Source organism: Antechinus flavipes, chromosome 2, assembly GCF_016432865.1.
Source record: "Antechinus flavipes isolate AdamAnt ecotype Samford, QLD, Australia chromosome 2, AdamAnt_v2, whole genome shotgun sequence".
In the NCBI taxonomy this organism is placed as follows: domain Eukaryota; kingdom Metazoa; phylum Chordata; class Mammalia; order Dasyuromorphia; family Dasyuridae; genus Antechinus; species Antechinus flavipes.
In genome coordinates, this window is record NC_067399.1 from 619,617,590 (window position 1) to 619,633,573 (window position 15,984).

The 15,984-nt window shown below is 37.0% G+C and overlaps 1 protein-coding gene across 1 annotated transcript in view; it reads left to right on the forward strand.

Moving 5' to 3' along the window:
• The window catches only part of FRMPD2 (FERM and PDZ domain containing 2), a 33,840-nt gene that overhangs the window by 1,151 nt on the left and 16,705 nt on the right, over positions 1-15,984 (forward strand). The window contains exons 3-6 of the mRNA XM_051973825.1: positions 2,552-2,702; positions 4,316-4,454; positions 7,812-7,964; positions 14,794-14,848. Coding sequence (XP_051829785.1) covers positions 2,552-2,702; positions 4,316-4,454; positions 7,812-7,964; positions 14,794-14,848 — 498 coding nt within the window. The remainder of the gene's footprint in view (positions 1-2,551; positions 2,703-4,315; positions 4,455-7,811; positions 7,965-14,793; positions 14,849-15,984) is intronic.

Genomic DNA, 15,984 nt, shown 5'->3' on the forward strand with positions numbered 1-15,984 from the left:
AGGCTACCTACCTTGTAAGATCTGCAAGTTAGAGAAGCTGAAAATTCCCATCCAAATATAAATATAAGACTAAGAGAGAGTTGCGGGATCCAATGGAATGTAAGCTCCTTGAAGATCAGGACTGCTTTCATTTCTTATCTTCAGAGTCTTAGTCTCTAGCAAAATACCTGGTATGTAGTAAACAATTTTGTTGATCTAAGCAAAACACAACAGACATTATTTTGAACTAAATGCTAATCTAATTCCTTTCTATTTTCTCCCGTTTTTTCCTCACCATGACTGCCATATTTAGATCACTCTAAAGATAATCTGAAATCTGAGACAGGGATAAGACCAGATTATATAGAATTCTTTTGGAGAAGGAAGCTCTAGAACCTTTTGTCTTCAGTCACTTTTCCTGTATCTTAAAATTCTTGCTACAGTGAGCTTTTATTTACGATAAATTATTTTAATTCTGAACTCAAACACTAAGAAAAAAAGAACATTTTCATACCTACAGCAAAAGACAGAAAAAAATTCTTTATGAAACTGTGAACTTCAATTTTATACCACTTGCTTTAAAAATGTGTCATAAATTCTATATGTTACTTTCAAAATGCCCTGTTTGACTCTGCTTCCTTTTGAACTTTCTTCTGTTCTCTTCTAAGCATTAAAAATGTTTCAATAGCCTTCTTTTTTTTGTATCTCTATTGCTAACCACTCTTTCTCCCACTCCAATTAACCAAAAATAAGAAAGAGAAAAAAAAAACCTTGTTACAAAAAAAAATTCTTCAAACAAAATGAATACCTCCAATAGCCATATCCAAAAATATGTAACTGCGCCTTGTATACATCACTTTTCTGATTGAAGGTGGGTAATGAATATTAGAGATCCTCTGGAAACAGAGTTGATCAGTACTTTGATCAGGGTTTTTAAGTCCTCTAATGTTGTTTTGCTTTATAATGTTGTTTATGTAATGTGCTCTTGTTCTGCTCATTTCACTCTACCTCAGTTTGTGCTAACCAGAATTCTTTGAAATTTGTTCTTTTTTCTAACATTGTATTATATTATAGCATTTCTTACAATATTGCATTCAAAAACTTCCATTCATATAACCATTCTCGATGGTCTAAAATATATTGTAAGGCAATCCTTTAGATTTAGTTCTTTTATTTTCCCTCTTACTCACCCCCCCATTTAATAGTAAATGATTAAAAATATTGATTGATTGATGATTCCCTCTCCAGATTTAGGAGGTTGCTTTTCTTTCCCTATTCCCTCGCTAGAATTTTCATCAATTTTAATGACCAACTCCATTATTTCTCTGTTGTTTGACATCAAGCTAATTTCTCCAAAAACTGGTATGTGTATGTGTGTATTGTGTGTATGTGTGTGTGTTTGTGTGTATTGTGTATGTGTGTAATATATTCTCTGTCCATTCAGATAAGAATGAAGTTCATCTGTTACTTTCCCTTCCCCTTCTTCCATGTTTACATATTTTCTCACACATCCATCTCTTCCTCTCCCCCACCTCTATTCTTGTTTAACATATTCAATATTTATTTTAACCCTTTCATATTTAGATTCTAATATACTTTTTTCTTCTTTCTCTTACTAGAATGTTAACTTTATATCATCACAAAGATCTTTCTAATTGATTACATAAATTAATCTTTCTTAGTTTCTCTGACCTCTTGGGTTTATATCTCAGAGTTCCTACTTGGCTTTGTCTTTTAATCAAAAGTGTTTGTAAGTTGCCTGTTCTAAGTCTACTGTTTTCCTTCCATCTGTCCACTAATGGATAGTTATAAGTTCTCTATTTTTCTAATTCTTCTGGAATGGTTAGTCATTTTCTTCTCTAGCTCATTTTATAGATGAGGCAAACAGGGTTAAATAACTTCCAGGGTCACACAGCTGGTCTGAGGCCAGATTTGAGCTCAGGAAGATGAGTCTTATTGATTCAAAGCCCGGTGCTTTATTCACCATGCCACCTAGTTGCCCATATGGTGCTTAACAATTTTTTCCCTTCCTTTCCCTTCCTTTTCTTCCTTTCCTCCTTCTCTTCCTTTCTTCTTCCCTTTCTCCCTTTCCCCCTTCCTCTCTCACTTTTTCTTTCCTTCCTTCTTTTTTCTTAGAAATATGGATTCCCCTATTAAATATTAACATAGAGACCTGGACAGGGCTATACATTTATGAGAGCTGACTTCCTAGAGATTTATATATGTAATTTGAGCCTTTCCTATTAAGTATGATTTTGGGAGGATGTTTTCATTTTGACAATCACTTCTGTTCATCTAATAATAATAGTTAACCTTTATATAGCCCTTAAAAATTTACAAATCCTTTTACATCTTTTCTATCTTTTGAACTTCACAACAACTTTAGGTAGTAAGTGCTATTATTTTACGGATGATAATTTGAGAATGAAAGTAATTAAGCAATTTGCTCAGGGCCATAGAACTAGTAAACATTTGAGACAATATTTGAATTCAGGTTTTGTTGCTTCAGAGTCCAAAACTTCATTCACTCTGCCATTTAGCTGCCTCAAACTACTGAATGCTTATTTTTCAGGTAAAGAGTTCTTTTTCTTGAATGATGAAACCAAGTTGTATGAAGTTGCACCAGAAGGCTGGAATGACAGATCCAAGAAGAAAACCACCATTGTTAACTTCACCCTCTTTTTGAGAATAAAATTCTTTGTCAACCACTTTCACCTTATTCAGTGAGTGCCATGGTCTTGCTCATTCCATTGAAAGTGTCTGCTTGCTTTAAGCTAAGTCATGAATCTCTGGGCCATCAATCCCATATACACAGTTAAATATGATACAAGGAAATTTGGCATGGGGCACAGTATTAGTCACTGGGGAAATCAGGGAATGTTTCCTAGAGGGAGTAGTACCTGACCAAGAGGAGGATTGCTAAAGATCAACAGAAGGAGGAAGGAGAGGGACATTCTAGAGAGGGAGATTTCTTTCTTCAACCCTGCAGAGAGTACTCAGTAGAATACATCAGACACACAGAGCATTAAAGCAAATCTTTGTCACAATGGATTGGATTTATAGACTTGGATTATACATTCTTTCATAGTTTTCACCTTTTACAGAATAAAGATATGGGTTCTCTTAAATTTGTGTTCCATGTCAGCCAGTAGAGAGAGAGTTGGTTGTAGAGCTAGAAAATTCTGAGTTCAAGTCTTTTTTCTGACACATATGGGCTATGTAATCCTGGGTGAATCACTTCACTTTTTAGTATTCTAAGCAACTTCCCTCTCTCTCTCTCTTCCTTCCTTCCTTCCTTCCTTCCTTCCTTCCCTTCCTTCCTTCCTTCCTTCCTTCCTTCCTTCCTTCCTCCTTCCTTCCTTCCTTCCTTCCTTCCTTCCTTCCTTCCTTCCTTCCTTCCTTCCTTCCTTCCTTCCTTCCTTCCTTCCCTTCCTTCCTTCCTTCCTTCCCTTCCTTCCTTCCTTCTTCCTTCCTTCCTTCCTTCCTTCCTTCCTTCCTTTCTTCCTTCCTTCCTTCCTTCCTTCTTTCCTTCCTTCCTTCCTTCCTTCCTTCCTTCCTTCTTTCCTTCCTTCCTTCCTTCCTTCCTTCCTTCCTTCCCTTCCTTCCTTCCTTCCTTCCTTCCTTCCTTCCTCCTTCCTTCCTTCCTTCCTTCCTTCCTTCTTTTTCCTTCCTTCCCTTCCTTCCTTCCTTCCTTCCTTCCCTTCCTTCCTTCCTTCCTTCCTTCCTTCCCTTCCTTCCTTCCTTCCTTCCTTCCTTCCTTCCTTCCTTCCTTCCTTCCTTCCTTCCTTCCTTCTTTCCTTCCTTCCTTCCTTCCTTCCTTCCTTCCTTCCTTCCTTTCCTTCCTTCCTTCCTTCCTTCCTTCCTTCCTTCCTTCCTTCCTTCCTTCCTTCCTTCCCTTCCTTCCTTCCTTCCTTCCTTCCTTCCTTCCTTCCTTCCCTTCCTTCCTTACTTCCTTCCCTTCCTTCCTTCCTTTCCTTCCTTCCCTTCCTTCCTTCCTTTCCTTCCTTCCCTTCCTTCCTTCCTTCCTTCCTTCCTTCCTTCCTTCCCTTCCTTCCTTCCTTCCTTCCTTCCTTCCTTCCTTCCTTCCTTCCTTCCTTCCTTCCTTCCTTCCTTCCTTCCTTCCTTCCTTCCTTCCTTCCTTCCTTCCTTCCCTCCTTTCTTCCAAGCTGAAAAACTTTCTTTAAGACTATAAATTGTAGAGAAGATACCAATTTGTACTGATATGAAGAGTTTCCTTAGATGGGAGTTTTCTAAATGATTAAAATCACAGCTTTTATATCTTCCTTTCTCTGCTTCCTGCTGATACCTGATAATTTTTATTTGTTCTTCTTTCTAGGCACAGTCTTACAAGACATCAATTTTATCTCCAGCTCCGGAAAGACATTCTGGAGGAACGTATATACTGCAATGATGAGATGTTGTTACAGCTTGGTGCATTAGCTTTACAAGTGGAATTTGGGAACTATAGACATGAGGCATGGCTTATAATTCTATAGTTATTCATGCATTCATTCTGTTAACATTTCTGAGTGCTTCCTGACTATGCAACATTGGTCTGGATGCTCTAGGTGGAGGTGGAATTTGTTACCAAAAATAGAAAAAAACCTTACTCTGAAGCCATTTGTCTATGACATGCCAATCTATGAGAGATTCTACTTGGGATTCTACTTGAGATTATAGATTTAGACTTGAAGGAGTTTTAAAGATAATCTTGTCCAGGTGTTATTAATCTGAGGTCTATGAAGTTATTAAGAATGTTTTGTTAAGTGTATTTCAAAATGATTAATTTTCTTTGTAATCCTATGCATTTTGTTTATATATTTCAAATTAATCTTCTTAAGGGAGAATCTTTGAAAGTCTAAGTGACTTGCCCTCTTTCATATAAACTTTAGGTATCAAAACCATAACATACAAAAAAGACAAAGAATCCCTAAGCAAGAAGACCTTTCTCTTTTTTTTCCAGATTTCTTTTCTTTGTAAAAATTTTATTTTATTGGGATAGCTAGGTGGTGCAGTGGATAGAGCACCAACTCTGAAGCTGGAGGACCTGAGTTCAAATCTGACCTCAGACAACTAACATTTTCTAGCTGTATGACTCTGGGCAAGTAACTTAACCCCAATTGCCTCAGCAAAAAATAAATAAATTAATGAAAAAAATTGTTTAATTATTTAAAAAAATAGAATAAGAAAAAAGAAAAATGGAAAAGGAATACAAAACAAAATAAAACAACCTTTCTCATCTCAGAGAAACTGAGATGCAGAGAAAGGAAATCCCACAGGAAGCAAGATATGGAGCCTGGATGTGAAACCAGGTTATCTTATTCTGAATCCAGAGCTTTTTCCACTATATCACACTATATCAGTTCATGTTTTGATAGTTCTGTGATTTCATCCAGCTGAGTCCTCCCTGGCCGAAAACACATTGCAGCCCATCCATGTATTATTTATTTTGTAGTGATTTCCATCATGAGCTAAGCAAAACACAACAGACATTATTTTGAACTAAATTCTAATCTAATTCCTTTTTATCTTCTCCCAAATGACAATTGCAATTAGGTCAACTTACCTGTGTCTGCACAACTGGGACACAATCTGATGTTAGAGCTCTCCCTCAGATTTGTTTGAAACTGTTTGTTTACGTTAGCCTGGGGCTGGGGAGACAGGCCACAAAAAATCAAATGACAGGAACCCTTGGCCGTTTCACATTTAACTGTGGTCATTAGGATGTAGGATAGCAACTGAAGGAGAGCTCCTGCTGAGCACTGGTGTTCTAGAGTTTTGAAGAGACAGAAAGATTTAATGCAAACAACACAGGACCTGCAGTGGGGGAAAGCTGCATTTGAATTATAGTTTTGAAACCTAATAGTTATATGAAAGAGGGCAAAACACTTAGACTCTCAGAGATCTTTTGCTTTCTGTCTCTACTTCCTGGCTTTCAACTAGTCCCAAATAAAGTTCCACCTTCAGTATTCAATCAGTAAACATTTATTAAATGCCAACTATGTGCCTTTTCCAGTCTCCCTTATTACTAGAGTCTTTCCTCTTCCAACTTGTCATCCTTCTTTCTTTTCTTCCTTCCTTCCTTCCTTCCTTCCTTCCTTCCTTCCTTCCTTCCTTCCTTCCTTCCTTCCTTCCTTCCTTCCTTCCTTCTTTCCTTCCTTTCTTTGTTTCTTTGTTTCTGTCTTTCTGTCTGTCTTTCTTTCTTTCTTCCTGTCTATGTCTATAACTATTTATTTATCTTGTTCATACATAGTTTTTTGCATTGGAATTTCCTCCATTAGACTGTGATGTCATTGAAATCAAGGACTGTCATTTTGCTTCTCTTTGACTCCCTAGCCTTTAGCACAGTGGCACAAACAATACACTTAATAAATTTACTAACTGACTATAAATTATGTAAAAGTTGCTGCTTTGATTTAGTGAAAAGTATTTCAAACTTAGCATTCTGTAATCTATCCAGTCCATAAAAACCCATAGCAAAATATCACCCTACCTCACAGGATGGTTAGGAGAGAAAAAAGTGCTTTATAAGCCCTGAAATGTGAGAGAAATGTGATCAATTACTATTATTATTATTATTCTCCTTTTCAAGTGTGGTCCCATTCCAGTGTTTGCTGTTTAGTTATAGCAGCTCTTCTGATCACAGCACAGATGGGCTGGCTACAGGCCCACCACATCAGTGCCTTTATGGAAACCATTAGAATAAGAATGAGCTATTAGAATGGAAGTTGGACTCTTTGTGGGCTTGCAACCTCCCTAAAAATCAGACTGGGATTTGTATGCCTGCTTCAAATATTCTCCCTAAGAACCCAATTGTTCATATTCATATTCATTCATTCATTTAATAATCATTTATTTGTTGTTCAGTAGATTTTTTTTCTCCAGTCATGTCTGACTCTTTGTGACTCCATTCGGGATTTTCTTGGCAAAGATATTGAAGTGGTTTATCATTTTCTTCTCCTAGCTCATTTTACAGATGAGGAAACTGAGATAAAGAGGATTAAGTTACTTGCCCAGGGTCACACAGCTAATAAGTGTCTGAGGCCAGATTTGAACTCAGGAAAATGAATCTTCTTGACTCCAGACCTGGTGCTCCATCTAATGGGCCACCTGGCTTCACTATTACGTAAAAGGCCCTGAGTCAGAAAATCTTGAGTACAAGTATGTGTTTTCTGGCATTTGTAACTCTGGATAAATCACCACCTCAGCATCCCAAGTGATCCTAAATTATAAGTGGCAGAATTTTGTGGATCTGCATTGATTTTCCCCAGGAAGATCTCTCTCTATGGAATTCTCTCTATGGAATTACAGGTTCAGACTTTCTCTTTTCCCTTTCCCTTTAGCAAACATGATGCTGTTTGATTCTTACAAAAATCCTACAAAGTATTATATCATTTCTATTTTAAAGTTAATGAAAATGAGTAAAAGTTATGAATTAAAGAAACTGAGTTTTTGTTACTTGCTTGGAGTAACACAGCTAATAAGTATCCAAAAATGAATTCTGAACTGATTTCCCCTGACTCTGGGTCCAGCACTTTTTACTACTCTATCTAACTACTCCATATAGGAGGAAGATATATAGCTATCTATGTCTGTTGCTATTCCTTCCTCATTTGCCTACCAGTCATCTTATTTGGCTTGTCCTGAATCCTTACATCTGTCCATATAGACACTTTTATTTACAACCCTCAGAAAATTGGCTTGGGGCTAGGTTAAGGATGTCCTGTTAAATGGAATAAGATTTTTCAACCAATGTTTTATTTTTTACTCTACTCAGGGTTCTATGACACATTTTGATCATTAGCCTTCCTTCTGTATTTTATTGCCCATAGGTACAGGGAGAACATTATTTTTTGGCTGAAGACTATATACCAGCAAGTGTGATTGAGAGAATGACAGCTCCCTGTGTGGAATTGGAGATCTCAAAAATGCACCGTTGCCATGGTCCCTTATCTGGAGAAGAAGTTGAACTGGAATTCTTAAAGGTATGGGCTTTCATTCCCTAGAGAATAGGTGGCTCATTTATCTGTGGTAATGTCTTTCTTCCCAAGAGTCCACATATTTCACATTTGTAATTCTATCCATCTTTATAAGACCTATGGTATCTTCCCACAAGCTGGACTTATTCTTCGTTTTGTCAGATTAAAGAAAGGAGGCATGGGTTGCAAGATTTTGGTTAGGGTGGTAAAAAACAGTGTTTTTCTCTTCTCTGGGGATTTTCAAAGCAAGGACCAGGTTGGACCAGAAATTTTTGTTCAGGAACGAATTGTATGAAATGGCTTTCAAATTCTCTCCCATTTCACAGTCTGTGAGTGACTAGTATTGTCTTAAGAATTTAAAGCAGTCAAAGAAAAAAAGTCACTTCATTCCCCCCCCCCTTTCCACCCCAGTTTTAGCCCTACTTTCTATCTAGTGAGCTCTGCTTCCTCTTCTCAACATTTTTAGTATAGGAAAGGCAAATGAAGTCAATGAATATTTTATGTTGTTTTCATATCTTGATTTTATTCTGTGTTGAAACCTTAGTAAGCAAAAATAGCCACATGTAATTTATTTGTCCATGTGAATAGATTGTGCCCAAAGATGCTTAAGACCGTGTTTTTTTTTTTTTTGTTTCAGTTTAAAGTCTTTTATTTAAACAAATTCTTGGGAAGATTGAACTTCCTGGGATAATTTTCATATCTAGTCTTTATTTAGTTAGTCACTTAACGTTCATGTGTGGTAGGCTCAATATGGCTTTAAAATGAAATAATTTCTATTAAAAAGTGTGAACAGAAATCCAGTCCATTTCAGATTCAGCTTTTATGCATAGCCAGTGTCAGGAATACTTGGCACCCTCTCTACATGCTGAGATTTAAGTTGTTTTAGCAATCTGGTACATGGTTTATTGGGAATGCAAGCACAGTGATAATCAAGGCGGATAAGACAAAAGCCCCAATTACTGATGCACATGTCGTTGGAATCTACATGGGTCTCTAGGTATGGTGTCATCATACTGGGTGGTTTTATATTAGCCTTATGAAATATTTGAATATTTTGGGCAAAAAAGAAACGATGGTCAAGGGAACCTTAATCATAAGCTAAATTGTAAAAAATGGTTTTCTTTCTTTCTTTCTTTTTTTAAATCCTTTTGTCCAAAACACTTTTGTCAGAGTTTTGTCCAGTTCACTGTATTTGGAATTAGTAATATGCCTTAACTACACATTATGTATTAATATAACTACAATATGACTAGATGAAATATTACACACCACACAAGTATATATTACATAGCTACACATTACAGTATGACTAGATAAAAGAGAAATTTCATGAGGGCAGGAAGTATTCCATTTTTGTCTTTGTATCCCTTGTATCTAATACAAAGAAAGCATTTAATAATATTTATTAATTGACTTTGGGAAAGTTACAACCTTTCTGAACCTCAATATTTTCATTTGTAAAAGGGGATTATTAATATGTATCTTATAAGTTTGTTGTGAGGATTGTTTGATAGTGTTTTTTTAAACCTTAAAGCTTTTTATAAATGTGAGCTACTACTTTGTATTAGTCCTAAGTGATGAACTGGTTTTTTTTAAAACACATTGACTATTGAAAGACTAGGGTACTCTTTCCTGACTCCCCCACAGTCATGTCCATTATATTCAGGGGCAAGTGGACACATTTTAGAAATCTGCTAATTGAATACCCGTAGAAGTATAGAACTAGAAGGAATCATAGAACAGTTCTATACCTTGGATGCTTCTTTATACATATGGGAAAACTGAGATTGAGAGTGATTAAGCATTTTGCCCCAGTTCATTTGTGGTAGAGATGGGACTAAAATTCCTTGTTTGTGAGAGTAAGTCAGAGAATGACATCATGAGAGTTTTTCAGGAAGATAAGAGCTCTGAATGAAAAGTTCCCCTTTACAAACAAAATGCTTATTTCATTCAGTTACTATATTGTTTTACCTTTTTCTTTCTTTCTCTTTTCCTCCTTGAGGCAACTGGGGTTAAGTGACTTGTCCAGGGTCACATAGCTAGGAAGTGTTAGGTGTCTGAGGTCAAATTTGAACTCAGGTCCTCCTGACTTTAGAGCTGGTGCTCTATCCACTGCACCATCACCATTGCCTTTATGTAGTTTTACCTCCTACAATAATCCATTAATAATCAAGTAGTACCATGGTGGTTCAGAAGTTGAGAATATTATTGGCCGCTCCACTCCCTGGAATATTAGCAGCACAGAGATGTGTTTCTAGTTCCCTCTTAATGAGTCTAGGTAACTTTGGGATCTTCAGGGATAATTTGCAATCATTGTTACACTTCGTTCACTCTAGACCATCCAAGACAGATTCAGGGGGATTGGTGGTCCTGATTGCACCTTTCTTAGAGTGGGCAGCCAAGGATATAGTTGGAAAGTTCCTTTGCCAAGTTGGAAGTGAGGACAAATGAATGTCAAGAGCCAGGCAGGTGACCATTGCTCTGAAGGACCAGAGGGAAGTAATGTGTAGTGTGAAGACCACATAGAGTCCAAACCAAGAATCACAATAAAATCTGAAATGGGCTTATCAAGATCTTAGAGCTGGGATTCAGATTCTAATGGAACTGGATAAATGAAGCAGGTTTGAGATGAAAGAAAAGTTAACTCAATTTGTTCACTTAAGCAGTCTATGGGGATATGCATATTTCTATATTTGGACTATAAATAGCAATCATTTCTCTTCTGGACAGAAACTCTGAAGGTCTTTCCTTCCTAGGTTGATTCTTCTGTGAATGCAAACCAGGCCATCTTTTGCTTCAATTTTTATCTACTGAATGGGCGTTGCCTCAAACTGAGACCTGGGAAAGACCTATCTTTAAAAGGCCGGAGCCTTCCACTGTACCTGGGTCATTCCAGTTATCTTGATCTATGTCTTGTCACTGTACTTCAGTGATTCTGGAGAAGAGAGCAAGACTAATGTTTTTGCACCCCAGTGTACTTGCAAGTCAAAACTTCACCCACCTGATATGATTGGTTCTCTTCGAGAATGAAGGATGAACAACAATTTCTATACCCAGCTGGAGAGCTATAAACACTGTGGGGAAACCAGAACTTTGTCCTAGGACTGCAACATCCAGGGTTCCTCCCTGGACAAAGTCATAGAGACCTCTGAGTTGGTATTAATAATAGTAATAATAATAGACATTTGTATGGTGCTTTAAGGATTATAAATTGCCTTAGATACATTATCTCTAACAACCTGAAAGGTCAGTGTTATTCTAAATCCAGTTATGTAGATGAGGAAATAGAGACTAAAAGAGAAAGCTGAATGAACTTAAGTGGTGAACTTAAGGACTTCCAAGGGTATCATAAGCACAGAGGCAGGATTCTAACTAAGATTTTCCTGAGTCTAGTCAGCATCATTCCAAAATCTAGTCAGCATTAGTTCTGGGCTAAGACCTGAGTTCAAATCTGGCCTCAGACATTGACTAGCTGCTTTTGAAAGCAAGTCACTTAATCCATATTTGCCTCAGTTTTGTTATCTATAAAATGGGAGTAATAATCTCCCAGGGTGGTTGTGAGAATCAAATAAAATAACTGTAATATGAAGGAACAGTTCCTGGTTCCTATAGCAAGCATTACATAAATTATACCTATTTTATTGTTGTTATTATTATTATTATTATTACCCCTTAAATGTCTCATGTCTTATAAAGTGATTTACTAGTATTATTTCATTTAGTTCTCTAACCACCTGGCAAAGCAGGTAGTTTCATTATTATTAACCTTATGTTAACAATGAGGTATGGGCCTTTGAAAGATTAAGTGACTTGCCCATGGTCAAACAGTTTAGTGAGTATCTGAGGCAGATTTGAGTCATTTGCCTCTGTATGATATGCTACTTGTCAAGAGAATCAAATGTTTTAGCTCTGCTTTCCTTTGCTTGAACACTAACACTCTTATCAAATGGCTATTTAATCACAGCTTCTTATGACTGCCATTCCTTCGGACTTATTTTTTTTTCAGCTTTTAAACTGCTGTCATGTGATGCTCTCTTAAAACAGAAATGTTCTCCAGTGTTATGTTTTCATCTCACTTCATCGGATGTCTAATTGAGCCAGTTCATTATCTTACACCGATAGCAGACTTGACAGAGTGGAATAAATGCTAGAAATGCTAGATGAAATGACAGCCACACTGCACATGGCAATCTAAAGAGAAAAAGGGAATTGCTTTGCACCCCACCCCTTTTAGTCCATCCTTTATGCCACTGCCAGATGAACTCTTTCAACTGCTAAAAAAGCCCTTCATTAGCTCCTCCTTGCCTGACTAAAATACTTATTTAATTTGCCAGAGCTCCTCTAGTATCTAAATTAATTCTTTGTATATTTCTTAATAAAGGTTTGATAAATTAAGTTGAATCTTTATTTCCCAGTCTATAGAAAAAATAATCACAGCAAAAATATTTATTAAATACTCCCTGTGTACAATGCATAATATCAGGCATAAGGTGAGAGATGCAAAATTTCAACAAAATATAGCTCCTATCCTCACAAAACTTACAGTCTGGTGGAGGGATAATGTGTTGTAGACAGCTGTAATAACTATATTTCATAATCTGTATGATGTGAGATACAAGGGTGAAGGTTATTAATTACAATAAAAATAATAATAATTTATTAAGCATTATTATGTATGAGGCAGTGTGCTGTAAGCTGGGAACAAAATACAAACAAAAAGAACAGTCCCATCCTGGAGAAATGTACCCTCTAATGGGGGAAAACTGAATAGACAAGGGGGTTAGAAAGTATATGTGGATGGAGAGGAAAACACATCTAGCCTAGAAGAAAAATCTAAAGAATTAGGAGTGGAGCCAGGAGTTGGTGGGAGTTGGTTGGAGTTGGTATGGAAATTTACCCATCAGAGAATGGGACCACAGTGATGGAAGAATCTTCCACAGTGAGAAGGCTACAGCAATCTTTTCAATGACCAGAGGCATCATCAGGGCAGATTTCTTGCAGGAAGTATCTTTCAAGTTAAGCTTTAAAAGATGGATAAGGCTTTAATAGGCAAAGAGGAGAAGGAGGGAATTCCTCAGAGGAGCACTAAGTTAAGTATGAAGATGTGAGTGAGGTACATGTTTTCCCATAGATTAAATTCTTTTATAATAGAATGAAAATCTCCAACAAAAAATGACAAAACACTGGTCAATCACCTCATTACTATCAATGATATTTAGTATGACAATATTGCACTGTGGTCTAGTGAAAAGAATCCTAGAGAGAGTTCAAATTATGGACCCACTTCTGTTAGTGGACAGCTAGGCAAGGGATTTCACTTTCCTGGTTTTTGGCTTCTTCATCTGGAAAGCTGGAGAGTTGGAATAGATGACCTCTAATGTGCCTTCCAAAATAAACATTTCATGTTTCTATAATAACATTCCCATATAAAAAAAGCATTTGGATCATCCCTTGGAGTTGGTTGCTATGGAAATTGACCTGCACAATTTATAAGGAAGAAGAATATTCTGAGGTTTCCCTTATCTTAGGGAAAATATCAGAGGATTTAAAATATAAATGTTTAACTTATTTTATTGTTCTACTACATTTTTAGTTTCATTCTTCCTTAATGTATGGGAAGAGGGAGGCAGGATGGATTAAAAGTTAAGCAGACAAAAATGCCCTTATTTCTTTCGCTTTCTTAGTAAACTCCCCCACCTCAGTACCCCCCAGTGGCAGTACATATGGGAGCTGTCCAACACCAGCACAGCTGAAGAAATAGCGGGGGAGGGATTCGGGAGGATTAAGCTGCTGTGTCCTGGCTTCAAGGTATGCTCAGCTCATTGAGTGTGGCAAATTGCACAGACTCTTTAATCAGCTCAGCTTGAATGTGGTTCCTTTGACCTGATTGGTATCTGGTTGTTGTTGACCTTCAGTTAGTTTCTAATTCTCTGTTCTTCTGGATACTTTTGCTTTTGCTGCTCAGGACGTTTGCTTCCACACAATCTGAACTCCTTCATGATTTATAGAATTACATAATTTCAGAATTTCAGATTTGAGAAGACTAGTTGTTTTGATAAGTCCTTTGGCTCTATCCCCTGAACTCAGACGGTACCATCATGTACCTTACTGGGCTGACTTCCAGAGCCACATCACTTTTCCCATGATACTTCAGTTTTAGCCATGTGGGGCTCTTTAACCCACCAATTCACTCTTCTCACTTTGGGCCTAATTCCCAGAAGGCAGCTGGAGAAATTACTAGTTACATATAAAGTCAGAAGGCAAGTGAATATGCACATGTGCAGAACTTTGAGGTCCCTGATCCCCATGAAACTTATAGCACAATAAAGAGATTATAATGAAGAGTGACAACATATACAAAAAAGGAATAGTAAAAGTAATACCCAAATATATGAGAGATATGAACAAAGTTCCATGTAAGACTAAAGATGGGAAAGGTCATTACTAAATGGATGGATCATGGAAGTCTCCATAGGGGAGACCAGAAAAAAATTTCACTGTTGGAAGAGACTTCTGAGGCCCTCTGATTCATTGGTATCCAAAGTGAAGGCTATAGTCTGACCCAAACAGGTTTATCATCAACTAATCAGAGAATGGAAAGGTAGGTACCATTTTTCTAATGATAGCCATTACTAATTATGGAACTTTTGTCAAATACAATAACATTAACCAAATGTTTTTTCATTCCACCCCTTCCTCTTGTTCAAGGCCCCAACCTCTTCTTCCTGCTTTTGAGATAAATGATGGCTTCTCTGGGCAGTTGTAATCTAATTAATCATGGTAGCAGCTGCACATGAACCACTAGGAGTCTCCCCTTCAATTCCCTTCTCCCCAGTACACCTTATTTATGGCTGTGTTAGAGTCCTTCACTCAGAGGCAAGTGATCAGGAGTAAGAAGAGTTGTGTCTCTCTCCTGCCTCCCCCAACTTTTTATTTTGTAAGAGAATGAGTCGTACAGGATAAGCAGCCATGGGTGGATTATATTGTCAGCATGAATCTTACTGTATTATCTTCACCTCTCCTCCCAAAAATCTTCTCTTTCCAAAATTTCTTGTTACTGTCAAGGGTGCCACTATTCTTCTATGTATACAAGTTTACAGCCTCAATATCATCTCCTATTCTTTACCTCACATCTCTAATCATTTGCCAAATCTTGTCATTTCTCCCTTCATGATATCAGTTTCTTTATTTGCTTGGCCACCAACCCCAGTTTCTCATTACCTCATGCCTGAACTATTGCTCTGGCCTCCTAGCTGGGCTCAGTGCTCCAAGTTTTTCTTCTCTCCTATTTATCTTCCATACAACTGCCAAAGTGATTTTCTCAAAAATGCAAATATCACCAGATCACTCAATAAATTTCAGTAGTTCCCTTATGACTTCTAGAATCAATTATTATTTCATCTTTAAATTTTGTGTATTTTACAAATGATTAACGTACATAACTATCAGAATATAATATTGTATGTTTGTAACTTGTAAATTACCAAGTATAATTATTTTACATAGTCAAAAGAATCTGGAAATGACTCTTATAGTTTAAACCACTCATGAAGAAGAATTCTTTCAAAAAATACCCCTCAAGTGTTCTTTTGGCTTCTACTTGAATGTCCTCCTTGAAGAAGGAATGCTATTCTCTTTTGGGATAACTCTATTTTTTTTTCACAATTTAAAGTCCACATTTTGCTTCTTTGAAGTTTCTTTGTATTACTTCTGAGCTTTTTTAGTGCTTCCTAATGTTTATCTTATTAACCCCTTTGTATATTTGGAGACGATTCTCATGTCCAATGCCACTCTCCCCCCATTGCCCTCAGACTTCTCTTAATTTTAGACATTTAGCTAGTTTTTTCACCACATGATCACCTTCTAAATCCTCTTGAGCTTATCAGTGCCCTACCTAGAATCTGCTGCTTAGGTTATATTTGACTTGGGCTAGAAATGTAAGTGTTGAAGATGGAAATACTCTAAGCATAGTCATAAAAACAGGAAAATGAAAGGCATGTATAAAGGATGTTTGATATTCCAGTTT